This window comes from Bos mutus, chromosome 3 (assembly GCF_027580195.1).
Source record: "Bos mutus isolate GX-2022 chromosome 3, NWIPB_WYAK_1.1, whole genome shotgun sequence".
In the NCBI taxonomy this organism is placed as follows: domain Eukaryota; kingdom Metazoa; phylum Chordata; class Mammalia; order Artiodactyla; family Bovidae; genus Bos; species Bos mutus.
The window spans coordinates 12,986,011-13,001,981 of record NC_091619.1 but is presented as its reverse complement, the minus strand read 5'-3'; the positions used below and the strand labels follow the sequence as shown (position 1 = coordinate 13,001,981).

The 15,971-nt window shown below is 38.5% G+C and overlaps 1 protein-coding gene across 4 annotated transcripts in view; it reads left to right on the top strand.

Annotated features, from left to right (window-relative positions):
* The window catches only part of FMO5 (flavin containing dimethylaniline monoxygenase 5), a 42,622-nt gene extending 27,819 nt beyond the window's left edge, over window positions 1–14,803 (top strand). For all 4 annotated transcript variants that reach the window (XM_070366921.1, XM_070366925.1, XM_005907017.3 and 1 more), the window contains exons 7-9: window positions 2,915–3,267; window positions 9,511–9,583; window positions 12,573–14,803. In XM_070366921.1, the coding sequence (XP_070223022.1) occupies window positions 2,915–3,267; window positions 9,511–9,583; window positions 12,573–12,918 (772 nt within the window). In that variant the 3' untranslated portion in view covers window positions 12,919–14,803. The remainder of the gene's footprint in view (window positions 1–2,914; window positions 3,268–9,510; window positions 9,584–12,572) is intronic.
* Window positions 14,804–15,971: the final 1,168 nt, after the last annotated feature.

Here is a 15,971-nt window from a genome sequence, read left to right as displayed (position 1 = left end):
GGTGCTAAATGTGTTACATGCATGATCTCATTTAGTCCTCACAGTAGCCCTATAGGTTGGTACTATTTTGATCTCCATTTTGCAAATATAAAAATTGACAATTAGAGAAACTAACTTGCCCGAGATCAAGTAAGCAATAAATGAGAAATGGCTAGTTCTTTAAATACTCTAACAAGAAGACAGATGGTAGAATATGATGTTATAAGAGAAATGCATGGAGATTATGAAGGACAGAAGTCTTCACACAGAAGTGGACTGTGATAGCATTTCCAGAGGGTGATTTTAAATGCTTTTTATTCCCTCCAACTTTTAATTTTTTTTAATGTTTAGATTTACTTGCTATAAAATAGTAAGTACAATGAACACCCATATACCCTTCATTTAGGTTGACCTATTATTACCATTTCACTATATTTCCTTTCTCTCTCTTTCTGGAGGTATATAGATCCATACATATATAGTATCTATATATCCATGCATGCATTCATACATTTTTTCCCTGAACTATTTGAGAGTAACTGCTGCTGCTGCTGCTGCTAAGTCGCTTCAGTCATGTCCGACTCTGTGCGACCCCATAGACGGCAGCCCACCAGGCTTCCTGGTCCCTGGGATTCTCCAGGCAAGAACACTGGAGTGGGTTGCCATTTCCTTCTCCAATGCATGAAAGTGAAAAGTGAAAGTGAAGTTGCTCAGCCGTGTCTGACTCTGAGCAACTACTTGTAGTCAATAAGACACTTTACCCTACATTCTTTAGCATACATTGCCTAAGAAAAAGGGCATTCTTCTACATAAACATAATATAATTACCAGACTTAGCAAACTGAACATTGATAAACTACCATTATCTATTGATAATATATTGCATATTCAAATTTCCCAAATTGTTTCAATAATACTTGTAGCTTTTTATTTTGGAGCCACACTGTGTGGCTTAAAGTGCAGAGTCCTAACCACTGGATCACCAGGGAATTCTTTGTAGCTTTTTTATTTTTAAAATCTAGGATCCTGTCAGGTATTATACCATGGCATTCAGTTGTCATCTCTCTTTTGTCTCTCTTAATCTGAAATAATTCTCTATTTTTTACACGGATTTTTGTTTTTTTTAAGAATTGAAGCCATTTGTTTTGCAGGAAGTCTCTAAATTTGGACTTTCATAGTTATTCTTCCTCTATTATATTTAGATTAAATGGTTCTGGTGCCAATACTCATAGGTTGTGTTGTGCCTTCTTGGTGGATCACATGAGAAACCAAATGACAACAGTTTATTGCATATTAATGATGTTAAATTTGATCACATGGATTTGGTAGTAGCTACCAGGTTTCTCTTCTGTAAAGATATTTTTTTCCTTTGAAATTAATCAGTGGGATGATACTTGGAGAGTGTGTTTCCCAACAAACTTTCAGCCATTTATTTGACCCAATTATGGAAACTGTAGCATCCAAAACTTTGGGAATCACAAAAATAAACTGAGTCTTTATGAAATAATAGGAGATAGTCAAACAAAATGGGTAAGGAAGTAGCGTTCTAATTATAAATACAAGGTCTTAGAATAGCAAAAAATACATTATGCTGTAAGACCTGCATATAGTTTTGTTGGGCTGGACTACTAGGCAGAGATAGAAGAGTGCCTGAGTACATCTCCAGGTTCGCTGGAAATAAATAAAATAAAAAGTTTAGAACGAAGACAGTCCAGAGCCATCATCAAAAGGTTTTAACCGAGTGGCATAATAATAATAAATACATTTTTGAACAATCACTCCCAAAAAAATGTAGAACATAGATTGAAGGGGGATGGAGCAGAAGACCCTGAAGACAACTATAACAGTCCAGGTGAAACAGAATGAGTAAAACAATTCTGAAGATGTTTAAAGGAGAAAGGGTGGCCTTGGTAACCAGATATAAGACTCACAGTTCTGTGATTTGGGCAACAGTGTGGAATTGTGGTACTGTTAGTGAAAAGGAGTAAGTTTGGAGAGAAAGATGAAATGAGGTTAGAATGAGAACAGAATCACAAACCTAAAGGTTTGAGTCAAAGAATTACTAAATGCAACAAGCCAGTAATACTGTTTAAACAGACCAGTTCCTGAGAAGAGGCCAGCTCTGTCCGAACATGACAGGCTGAGGATTATCAGAGCCTGTTAACACAATATCCAAGGATTCAGACTGTTTTTAGAAAGGTCCAAATTCTGCAAACCTGTCATTTTTTTGTCACCTTATCCTATACTATTTCTAGGAAATACCACTTACCATGCCCAGAGGATCTCAAGGGAGTTCATAAAAAGCCATTTTGATATAAATCCTAAAGTCCTAGGCTGCAGGACCTTAGGCAAGTCACTTAACTTCTTTAGTCCTCAGTTTCCTCATCTATAAAACCTGGATAATGGTAACTGTCCTGCCTCCTTCATTAGGTTTATGTTAATGTATGTAAAATCAATTTATAAAAGTAAATTACTATACACATGTAGTTCATTATACAGTTTGGAAGATGATGGTTCAAGTCTACCTCCTGGGCCTTTGAAACTAAAATGAGGCTCAGTAGGATGCTGATAATACAGTTCTGCAGACTTTCTGACATATGGATAGAAACCACTAGACTGTGGCCTTATTATGTCACCAAGAGCATTATTATTCCTTGAGAAACCATACATGTACTTTTCAAATAAGACCATTCTTCCCTTACTTCTCCAACATCTCCCCTTTCAATGCCTTCCACAGTCCAACATCTACTCTGAGATCGTCCTTATCTTTATCAAGCTGGTGTATATTAGACTGTTTCCAAATTTCATGAATAAAGGGAGACTATTGGCATATTGATTAACCACCTCAATTGAAGCAGAATTTTACTTACATGGTAATGATTTCTCTCTCTCTCTCTCATGATCTCTCTCATTTCTCCTTTATCATCATTCACAGAGCTCTCAGTCAGCATCCAACAGTAAATGATGACCTGCCAAACCGTATAATTTCTGGCTTTGTGAAGGTAAAAACAAATGTGAAGGAGTTCACAGAGACAGCAGCCATATTTGAGGACGGCTCCAGGGAAGATGACATTGATGCTGTTATCTTTGCTACAGGCTATAGCTTTGCATTTCCTTTTCTTGAAGATTCTGTCAAAGTAGTCAAAAACAAGGTATCCCTGTATAAAAAGGTCTTCCCTCCTAACCTTGAAAAGCCAACTCTTGCAATCATAGGCTTGATCCAGCCCTTGGGTGCCATTATGCCCATTTCAGAGCTCCAAGGACGCTGGGCCACTCAAGTATTTAAAGGTAAGTGACCATGTAAGATGATTACCTGATTACTTAGCAGTATGTTTAATTATATTTATGTTCTTGCTTATAAATAGCCAGATAGATAGTATGTATGATTAAAACAGTGCCTGGCACAAAGTTAGTGCTCAAAAATTAATTGTTGAGGGAATATAAAGTAGTAATTTATAACCATGGACCTATAGCAAAATCTCCTGGGAAATTTTCCCAAAATAGGCATGTTTTGCTGGTGGTATTTAGTTAATAAGTCCGAGATGGAGCTGATATAAAATCATTGAGAAAATGTTCCCCAGGTGATTAAAATGTGCACTCCAGATTAAAATCCACTCTTCTAGATTTTAGAAAATGGATACATATTTGTGAAGCAGTCTTCTTTTATTATAGTTAGAGAAAGTCAAATATAGAAGTGCTGTGACTTGATTTCAGCAAAAAATTAAGACCTGGTAAAGACTAGTCCAGAATATAGAAGATTCAGCCACTCAAATTCTCAATTTCCCCCTTTATATTCCCTTTTTCAGAAAGTTTTGGCTATGAGAACATGAGAAAAAACTGTAGGGTTTGGGATAGTAGGTTCAGTATGAATTAGCAGAATAATGTGGCTTCTAAAAGACTTAATTATACCTGACATCATTAAAAAACTATAATATCCTGGAATTTACAAAATTCTTCTCTAAGTCAGACCACACTGTGGTCAGACCACACCTAAAGATATTTTAAAAGTGAAACTGGAGTACATTAAAAGGAGAGAGATAAGAATGGTTAAGGGATTTGAAAATGTGCCATTTGAAGTACTAAAAAGGAGCTGACATATAGATTCAGGGATCAGATCTGATAGACAGAGTACCTGAAGAACTATGGATGAAGGTTCATAACATTGTATAGGAGGCAGTGATCAAAACCATCCCTAAGAAAAAGAAATGCAAAAAGGCAAAATGGTTGTCTCAGGAGGCCCTAAAAATAGCTGAGAAAAAAAGAGAAGTGAAAGGCAAAGGAGAAAAGGAAAGATATACCCATCTGTATACAGAGTTCCAAAGAATAGCAAGGAGAGATAAGAAAACCATCCTAAGTGAACAATGCAAAGAAATAAAGGAAAATAATAGAATGGGAAAGACTAGAGATCACTTCAAGAAGATTAGAGATACCAAAAGCACATTTCATGCAAAGATGGGCATAATAAAGGACAGAAACACTATGGACCTAACAGAAGCAGAAGATATTAAGAAGAGGTGGCAAGAATACACAGGAAAACTATACAAAAAAGATCTTAATGACCTAGACAACTATGATGGTGTTGTCACTCACCTGGAGTGTGAAGTCAAGTGGGCCTTAAGAAGCATCACTACAAATAAGGGTAGTGGAGGTGATGGAATTCCAGCTGAGCTATTTTAAATCCTAAAAGATGGTGCTGTGAAAGTGCTGCAGTCAAAATGCCAGCAAATTTGGAACACTCAACAGTGGCCACAGGACTGGAAAAGTTCAGTTTTCATTCCAATTCCAAAGAAGAGAAATGCCAAAGAATGTTCAAACTACCACACAATTGTACTCATTTCACATGCTAGCTAGGTAATGCTCAAAATCCTTCAAGCTAGGCTTCAACAGCGTGTGAACCAAGAAATTCCAGATGTACGAGCTGGATTTAGCAAAGGCAGAGAAACCAGAGATCAAATTGCCAACATCTGTTGGATCACAGAAAGAGCAAAAGAATTCCAGAAAAACATATACTTTTGCTTTACTGACTATGCAAAAGCCTTTGACTGTGTGAAAAGTGAAAGTTGCTCAGTTGTGTCCAACTCTTTGTGACCCTATGAAATTCACCAGGCCAGAATACTGGAGTGGGTAGCCTTTTCCTTCTCCAGGGGATCTTCCTAACCCAGGGATCAAAGCCAGCTCTCCCTCATTGCAGGCGAATTCTTTACCAGCTGAGCCACCGGGGAAGCCCCTTTGACTGTGTGGATCACAACTGTCTGTGAAAAATTCTTAAAGAGATGGGAATACCAGACCACCTCACCTGCCTCCTGAGAAATCTGTAGGCAGGTCAAGAAGCAACTGTGAGAACCAGACATGGAACAACAGACTGGTTCCAAATCGGGAAAGGTGTATTTCAAGGCTGTATATTGTCATCCTGCTTATTTAACTTATATGCAGAGTACATCATGCAAAATGCTGGGCTGGATGAAGCACAAGTTGGAATCAAGATTGCTGGGAGAAATATTAGTAACCTCACATATGCAGATGACACTGCCCCAATGGCAGAAAGTGAAGAACTAAAGAGCCTCTTGATGAAAGTGAAAGAGGAGAGTGAAAAACATTCAAAAAGCTAAGATCATGGCATCCGGTCCCATCACTTCATGGCAAATAGATGGGGAAACAATGGAAACAGTGACACACTTTATTTTCTTGGGCTCCAAAATCACTGCAGATGGTGACTGCAGTGATGAAATTAAAAGACGCTTGCTCCATGGGAGAAAAGCTATGACAAAGCTAGATAGCATATTAAAAAGCAGAGACATTACTTTGCTGACAAAGGTCCACCTAGTCAAAGATATTGTTTTTCCAGTAGTCATGTATGGCTGTGAGAGACCATAAAGAAGGCTGAGTGCCGAAGAATTGTTACTTTTTAACTGTGGTGTTGGAGAAGACTGTTGAGAGTGCCCTGGCCTGCAAGGAGATCCAACCAGTCCATCCTAGGGGAAATTAGTCCTGTATATTCGTTGGAAGGACTGATGCTGAAGCTGAAGTTCCAATACTTTGGCCACCTGATGTGAAGAAGTGACTCACTGGAAAAGAGCTTGATACTGGGTAAGATTGAAGACAGGAGGAGAAGGGGATAACAGAGGATGAGATGGTTGGATGGCATCACTGACTCAGTGGACATGAGTCTGAGTAAGCTCTGGGAGTTGGTGGTGGACAGGGGAGCCTGGCATGCTGCAGTTCATGGGGTCACAAAGATCGGACATGACTGAGTGACTCAACTGAACGGATTCAGAGTTCTTATAAAAATTACAGCTTCTTCCCTAGTGAATACTTCATGGTAGTAGAGAAAAAGAAACTATGGTGATAGATGGGAGTGAAAACTAGTACAACCACTATGGAGAACAGTGTAGAGATTCCTTAAAGAACCAGAAATAGAACTGCCATACAGCCTAGCAATCCCACTGCTGGGCATACACACTGAGGAAGCCAGAATTGAAAGAGACACACGTACCCCAATGTTCATTGCAGCACTGTTTACAATAGCTAGGACATGGAAGCAACCTAGATGTCCATTGGTAGAAGAATGGATAAGGAAGTTTTGGTACCTATACACAATGAAATATTACTCAGCTATAAAAAAGAATGCATTTGAGTCAGTCCTGATGAGGTGGATGAAACCAGAGCCTATTATACAGAGTGAAGTAAGCCAGAAAGAGAAACACCAATACAGTATATTAATGCATATATATAGAATTTAGAAAGACAGTAAAGATGACCCTATATCCAAGACAGTCAATGAGACATAGATGTAAAGATCAGACTTTTGGACTACGTGGGAGAAGGAAAGGTTGGGACGATATGAGAGAATAGCATTGAAAATGTATATTACCATATGTAAAATAGATGACCAGTGCAAGTTCGATGCATGAAGCAGGGCACTCAAAGCTGGTGCTCTGGGACAACCCAGAGGAATGGGTGGGAGGGAGGTGGGAGAGGGGTTCAGGATGGTGGGACACATGTACACCCATGGCTGATTCATGACAATATATGGCAAAAACCACCACAATATTGTGAAGTAATTAGCCTCCAATTAAAATAAATAAATTTTTTAAAAAAAGATTAGCAAAAAAAAAAAAAAAAAGAGCTTTCCCAGATTTCTCCAAAGTTCTTTCATTTCTTTTCTTTTTCTTTTAATTTTTTGGCCACACCACAGGGCACATAGGATCATAGTTCCCCAACCAGGGATTAAACCCGTGTCCCCTGCATTGGAAGCATGGAGTCCTAACCACAGGGACTACCAGGGATGTCCCAGAGTTCTTTCATTTCTTAATTCTTTAATTCTATCCAGTAGATTGTGTACTCCTTGAGCGCTGGACCAGCAATCCAATGCAAGTAACCCATTAAGTTGGCTAATTCCAGTCATATTAAGTGGATCTTTTAAGTGGTCAATTAAGTAAGAGGAAAAAATTGCATTAAAATAGGCCACAGTACCTTAATATATTTTGAACAAACAACTGAGACTCTTCCAGAACAAGTGAACTATTGAGAGGATTAGGGAAAAAACATTTGGAAGATTCTGCATTACGGCTGTGGGATTAGGGGATTTTAGGGGAATTGTATAAAAAGCCCAGTTTTCTATGCTAGCAGAGCTTAGTGCTAATTCCTCCAGCTTTCTTGTAACACTCGGAAGGAAGGAATCATCAGAGAATCCCTATAAATTTATCAAACTTCCAAAAGGAACCCTGAGTTTCTTCTAATACTCATACCCCTACATTCTACCTACCAAATCTCTTGCCTTTCTCATCCCTGAATTCTACCCTCACTGTGCTGATTTTAAGCCTTTAGAATCAGCTAATTTCACACATGCCCAGCTCAGCCTGTCTTCTTGCCTGATGTGTTCTTTCCTACCAAGTCCCAATTCTCTTCTTCCTTTGTTCTCTAGAATTACTATTCTCTTGTTAAGGAAATATTACACCCTTTTGTAGAACACTAAGTCTACTTGCTTGCCTTGACCAAAATCTAGTTTTCTTTAATCTTTGTCTCTTTTGTAACCTCTCAAGAGCCCTTGCAAGGATCCCACTTTCATTTAGTAACTTTCTTCCCTTGCAAACCATATGAAATGATACAATTCTCTGGATCACAAGGAGGCATTATGTCATAGCATGGCATGTTCCTTCACAAATTGGATAAAGGCTGCTTTTTCAGGCCTATCTTTCACTTCTTTTACCATATATCCTATCATTTTCTAGATCCTATCATCTTCTAAATCTTCTAGCTGACTTACCCACTAAGCAGCAAACACAGCAGGTAATATGTTGAAAGCTCTTTGTTTTTCTGGCTGCAAACTGGGTCCACCTTGCAGGGCACAGGCTTCTCTAGTTGTAGTGCGAGGGCTTAGCTGCTCTGCTGCATGTGGGTTCTGAGTTCCCTAACCAGGGATTGAACCCACTCCCCTGCATTGGAAGACAGATTCTGAACCACTAGACCACCAGGGAAGTCCCTGAAAGTTCTTTAAATACAAGAGTCAAGTTTATTTGCCTTTGTCTTCTAAGACTAGACCAATGCCTAGCACATGGGAGGCAGCTAATAAATCTCTAGTCAATGAATGCAAGTCCAGCTTTGGTGGTTTTCTAAACTCTACAGTTGTTCAGTCCCTAAGTCATGTCTGACTCTTTGCAACCCCATGGACTGTAGCATGCTGGGCTCCACTTTAGAGTTGGGTTTAGAGTTGGATACAACCAACGGAGGAAATGAACAGGCTTTTTCTACACAAATAAGGAGTAAAGGGGAAGGCATACAAGACAGAGAAAACAGCAGAAGCAAAGGCATAAGGTATGAGTACCTTTAGAGTTGGCTCAAATTTTCTCTATGGCATAGTGCCTATAAATTCCTGGCAAATTGTTAAGTACTATCCTACCTTTGTTTAGCCATGTCCTTGATGTTGGTGTTAAATTCCTGCTACTGGAACTCTTTGTGCATTGGTGCATAAATTTATTTGTTAAGACTGGGTATTGAGTTGCCTTTAACCTTACCCCTCACTCTCACCAAATAAAAAAGCTTGTAAGGTAAGGTTTATTTCCCAAGGGACTTAAGGCATAAAACAGATTGACAGTTTATTTTTACTTCCTTCTCTCTGTGGTATAAAGCCCCTTTGTGATTGAGTACAAGAACAGATGTGTTTCCCATCATCCTCCCACCCTTTTACTTTGAACCTAACTTTTCATATAATTTTTATCATTTTCTCATGTCCATATCTCATTTCCCAGTTGAAAGACTATTTTAGGGAGGAGGTGGATATTGGTTGGAAAGCAGATTAGGAGAAATTTCTTCCAAAGACAAAGTGGGAAAGAGTAAGCTACCAAAGTTAATATGGTTATATTCTGGTGGTGGAAGGGTAAGGTGATCAACTGAATGTGTAACTTCCTTGGTACAGAAAACTAGCCTGTATTCCTTTGAATTCTCCATAGCAAGGTCATTGTTAATAGGATTATTATTCATACTGAGGTAATTTTACACATAAATTTTTGATTTTTTTTTTTTTCTCTTTAGGGTTAAAGACATTGCCCCCACAAAGTGAAATGATGACAGAAATAGCTAAAGTTCAAGAGGATATGGCAAAACAGTAAGAATTCTCCCAATTTTTCCACTCAATTCTTAATAAGAGCAATGTTGTACTATATTTATTTTCCTTGTGTTCATTTAAGGATTTAGATATTTTGAAGGAAAGGAAATAATAGTTTGTCACAACAGAATAGAGAAATACCACCAAGTGATTTGAGTATGGATGGGAAAGGAGATAAGAGCTTAAGAAAATCCTATGTGTAAGGCCTAAAAGAAAAGTCAAGTAGGAAAAAGTACACGGAGGGAAAACCAGGTATGTTATTTTGGCAAGAATTACTTGAAGGGCTGTTAGAGCTGCCAGAGAAAGGAGGGGCAGCAATGAATTAATGAGGGGTGGATATGGTCAAATTACAAATCTGTAGGTAGACTTGCAGATCTGCAGAGGACATTTGCTGGCTGGCCTGTGACAGCATACTCAGGCCCCAGTAGCTCTTGGTATGAACAGTCTATATGATCTGGGAAGGTGGTACCGTCAGCTAGCTGCTTAGTGCTTATTTAGCAATCTGAATTTCAGAACTTAAACTTATTCACTGGGGGATTTTTATTTGAACGAAGTTGATGTTGATCAAGTCCTAAAAGTCAGAGGCACAATCACCCCATGCCCAAAGATGTGGTTTTCTTCAGTTATATGATTATACCAGTGTAACTCTCCCTTCTGGGAGGAAGAGAAAGTTTTTATTTAACCCTGATACCCTTTCTAGATGCCCTCCTGTTTTCCTCCTTCCTTTCACTGCCAAACTTCAACAATATAAACATTCTGTATTACATGTTCTAAATTGGCACCCTTTTCTCCATTGTAACTTCCATCCTTATTCCTGAAATTGCTCTCTTAAGAGTCATCCATGAACAACTTAATTTTTCTTTCACTACTGAGTTTGGTGCTTTTTAACACCTCTTCCTTCTTGGAGTGCTTTCTTTCCCTGGCACTATTTATTATTTTTATTATTAATTATATTTATTATTGGGCTTCCTAGATGGCTCAGATGGTGAAGAATCTGCAGGCAGTGCAGGAGACTTGAGTTCCATCCCTGGGTTGGAAAGATCCCCTGGAGAAGGGAATGGCCACCCACTCCAGTATTTTTACCTGGAGAATTCCATGGACAGAGGAGCCTGGTGGGCTACAGTCCATGGGGTCACAATATTATATTATTTAAATAATTTATTATATTTATTATTTAGTATGTATTTATTATCAATTATTATATTTATATCATGTATTATATTTATTATATTATTTAAATATATGTATTATTACCCCATTTCAATTTTCCTCCTTTCTTTCCTTTGACTTACCTTCTGACTGTGAGCAGTTCCTAAGGACAATATTTAACTTTTATTGAGGGTCAACTTTGTGCAAATACTAAATGTTTTACATGTATGAGTTTATTTAATTCTTGAAACAATCCTACAAAGCAGGTACTAGTGTATCTCTGTGACATCTTCCTGAATACCACAGCTGTTGACCCACTACATGCCTGTAAACCCATGAGCTAACATAATACCCATAAGGGAAAGCTCTCAAATTCTTTCCTGTCTTACCTTCTTCTCTTCTAAACTTTAGTCCCATTTCACAAATTCCTTTGCCTATCTATCAGTTCCTCAGGAATTCTATCTTACCAGTTCTATTTTAAATTTATTTTCTATCATTTTTTCTGCCTTGTTTTTTATAGTTTCTTTTGGCGTTTCTATTTTTATTTTTTTAAAAAATTTGTTGGCTGTACAGCATGTGGGATCTTAGTTCCCTGACCAGGAATTGGGATCTTAGTTCCCTGACCAGGAATTGAACCCATACTCTCCTTCACCCATCCCTCCTCCTCCTGAATTGGAAGTGCAGAGTTTTAACCACTGGGCTGCCAGGGAAGTCCCTTTTCCTGTCCTTTTTGGATTTCTAGTAAGCCCATCTAATCTCAGTTAACCTGACTTGACTTTTCTCATATTTCTTTTCTGTCCCACTGTTCTTTCTTTTTTTTTAATAGAAAGTAAAAAGAGAAAGTCATCAGTTAACTCTTTAAATCCCACTGGCTTCCCCGATCCCACTAGTGATAAAGAACCCACCTGCCAATGCAGGAGATATAAGAGACGTGGGTTCATTCCCTGGGTTGAGAAGATCCCCTGGAGGAGGGCATGACAACCCTCTCCAGTATTCTTGCCTGGAGAACCCCATGGACAGAGGAGCCTGGTGAGCTACAGTCCCTAGGGTCGCAAAGAGTCGGACATGACTGAAGCGACTTAGCATGCACTTTTCACATATGTATTGTACTGTTACCACATTTTCTCTCCCAAAAGCCCATTTTGCTCTTCAAATCTGTACTTGGTGTAATCATTCCATCTGGTTCCATTTGGAGGAAACTTGTAGGATAAGTCATCCTCCCCCTCCTTTCAGGATTCCAAATTAATGTTGGTCCTGAGAAGTCCTGCCCTTTGGACTCCACCTCCCTCATGAAACAATTGAGGATCCCAAACTTGAGAATTTTTGTGGTGGGTTCTTTCTGACAACATCAGAGTCCTCTGTATCTCGATCTGCTATGTTTGCTTCCATATATCCACCCTTATTTTCTACATCATTCTTCCTCTACTGTAGGTAGTGCCCACGAATACTCTGTGCTTACATTCTATACTCATTGTTGCCTTCTTCCTTCACTGTGCCATTCCCTTGACTTGTAATGCTCTGCTCTTTGTTCTCACTTTATCTATTTCTTCCACATCCTTCAAGAACTTAACATAGCTCTGTTTCAACTACCCTCCTCTACATTTCTATATTTATCAGCCTAAAACCACATGATTTAACAAAGTCTTGAATTCTTCTCTGTTTCATGTGTACCTATCTACTCCAGTAGATTATAAAGGTCCTTAAGGATAGAGACAGTGTCTTTTCTTTCTTCTCTGTTTTCTGTAGTTCCTATCCCAATATTGAGCCAATAGCAGGTACTCAGAAAGCACTGATTGATTGAATTGTTAATAGGCCATGGTTTCTGTCTTCTCTGCTTCAGGTTTGTGGAAAGCCAACGCCATACCATTCAGGGAGACTATATAGGTACCATGGATGAGCTTGCTGATCTGGTGGGTGTCAAGCCCAATCTTCTGTCCCTGGCCTTCACTGACCCCAAACTGGCATTCCAGTTATTTTGGGGACCCTGTACTCCAGTCCAGTATCGTCTACAGGGTCCTGGAAAGTGGGATGGAGCTCGAAAAGTGATCCTTACTACACAAGATCGTATCAAGAAGCCACTAATGACAAGAATACTTGAAACCGATAATTCTAACACTTCGACAATAACAATGGCCAAGTTTGTGTTGGCTGTTGTTTTCTTTGCCATGGTTATGACCTATCTGTAGCTGTTCCATTGTCATGGTCCCAGTTTTCTTTGAAAGCTGAATCTACAGATGCCTTTGGAGCCTGACAAGATTGAACAACTTTCATTGCCCAAAAAGAGATATTTCATATTGCCCAGAAATCTACTTTTCTTTCTCTTTCCAAAGCATTCATTCTTTTTCCTTTTTTCCCTACAGTGAAATCTCAGCATTTCATTTCTATTGACTTACTTCCCTTACTCTTATGACTCATTACTTTTTCCTTCCAGTAATTCCTGGACCATGAGCTTAGATACTCTTTTAGTCATCTTTGTTTCTCCTTAGCAGAATTCCTGGCATGTGGCAGGTGCTTAATAAATGTGTGCCGTCATTTATCAAATATTATGGTGGGGAACATAAGCCAATATCTACATAAGAAATGGGTGACTCCATGTAACTGTGCTTCTGACAGTATTTTCTACTAGAAGCTGAATCTTTTGTTGTTTTTAATATATAACTAAATGTATTTTTCCTGAGAGATAAGAGAAAAAAGTTGTCTTATAACTGTTGTACACACCTAAGATAAGATATATAGATACTTAAACATTTTGTTTCACTATGTATTCACTAGTATATCTGATACCTGGTCATTTTATTCTTTTCCGCTAAGTAACACATCTCTATTTTTTCAATGAGAACTACCTTCAACTATCTAGGTTCATGGATCGTTCTAACAATCTAGCAGCTGCCAACAGGCTCAACCTGACTGGAAAAACTGGGATTTTAAATTAGCGGTCCAGTCCTTTTTGATCTCTCAGCTGTCATGTTAGGATACAAGACTTTATCTTAGGAACTGTGATAAGTAGCCATCAACTGCTATAGTATGACACACAAATGTGACTGGATTTCCTCCCCCACCCCCAACTCCCACTGTCTCCCCTCCATACCCTCCCACACACAGAAAGTCAAGGTAATTCAAAGAGGTCAGTTATGTAATACATTAAAATTGATGATAACTAAATATAGGGGGTATTCTACTTTTAACAGTTATGTCAGAAATTGCAAGTTGTGAAAAACAAAGCAAATGAAATGAAAACCAGGGACTCCAGTTTATGTCCAAGAGCTGCTGTTGATTCTGTTTTCTCATCTGTAGAATTGTTGCCCTGTTTTTGTGCCTTAGAGAAGTTAGCTAAGTGTTAATTGTTGGGCACACTGAATTTCATGAAGAAAGGTACTGGATGTACCAATCAGATGTGTGTTCATAAAGATGCTGTTGTATAATACATTTTGGGATTGCTCTCTATTACTTAACAAAAGAATAAGTTTGAACAACTGAAGAAACAACACTAGAAATTATTTTCTTTCCCAATATAAATAAGAGAACCAGAAATGTGAGAACTACAACTTCTTCTTAATCATATAACTATTAATATTTGTACAATTCCCTGCTATTTTGCCTGTGGAAAAACCTTTTGAGAATGAGAAGGTCTTTTGCCTTCCATAATTCTTGTGATACTTGGGATTTATCCTCTATTAAAATGGACCTAGTATCTTTTTTTTTTAATTGGAGTACTTGCTTTACAATGTTTTGTTAGTTTCTACTATACGGCAAAGTGAATCAGCTATATGTATACATATATCCCCTCTGTTTTTGGATTTTCTTCCCCATTTCCTCACCACAGAGCACTGAATAGAATTCCTTTTGCTATACAGTAACTTCTCTAAAATGGACCTAGCGTTTTCTAATCTGCAGACTATTCTAGTGCAAGAGTAAATGAAAAACCACTTCTTTTTCATTTCCTTCTTTTAACATATACATTTTCCTCTTTTAGCATGTAAGTTTGTTGAATTAATAGTCCTTTGACAACATAATTCCTAGTGATCAGTAATACTTCACTTTTATCTTTAAATAAAAAGCATGTAATTCTAAGCTCATTGACTCTCTCACTTTATGTATAATATGAAAGTTTACCAAAAAAAACCCATCATCCTAAACCAAGGTAAAATTCAGATGTGAATAGGAAAATGAACTCAAAACAAACTCAAGATACAAAGCCCTAGTTACTGATTTTCTCGTCGTTGTTGTTTAGTCGCTAAGTCATGTCTGACTCTTTTGACCTGATGGACTGTAACCCACCAGGCTTCTCTGTCCATGGGATTTCCCAGGCAAGAATACTGGAGTGGGTTGCCATTTCCCTCTCCAGGGGAATCTTCCCAACCAGGGATCAAATCCACATCTCCAGTGTCTCCTGGATTGCAGGTGAATTCTTTACTGCTGAGTCATCTGGGAAGCCCCAGTTACTGATTAATACTCATCAATTTACCACATCTTTCTTTTGTAATTATATTAAAAAGTAATATCATTTTCCTAATTATATTATACAAAAAAAAAAAAAGAGAGAGAGAAAGCTTTTTTGTAGTACCAGAAAGTAAGGAAGTGCTCAAAAAGCAAACTGGTGGGAGTATGTCATAGGGACACAGGAACCAACTGAAAATGGCCCCAGTGGCCAAAGCTGAATAACAGTACAAATAATCTAGCTATCTCGAGTGGCTTAGGCCTGCAGCAGCTTGAAGCGGGGTTTTGGTTCTCAGCCAGAGATTGAAGATGATGGTGAAAGCACCAAATCCTAGCCACTAGGCCAGTCGTCAGTGACAAGGCCCTGGCTCTTCAGCTTTGCAGAAAAGAATTCCCACTAAGAGAGAAAGTAGTGAAACCAGTAAAGTATTTATTAGGAAGAAAAAAGGTACCATATGTGTGGATAAATACATGGACACACTCCCTTCGTGGCAATTTGAATCATTTTTATGGGGCATTTCTTCCAGTTTCTTTTGGCCGATCATTTTGATGTACCTGGTTCGGTGTTCATATTTGGTATATCTCAGGATCCTCCCGTATGTGCCAAGATGGGTTCTATGGAAAAGGCCTATGGGTAAAGCATCCCTTAGCACTCCCCTTCAAGGGGACTTTCTGTGAATGTGTGGTCAGGGAGGTCTCCTGACTTCAAGAATGAGAAATACATGGCCTGGGCAGGGCTCAGCCTCCTCCCTTGACAAGATATTCTTGTTTTGGAGTTTCAGTCCACAGGGAATAAATCTCC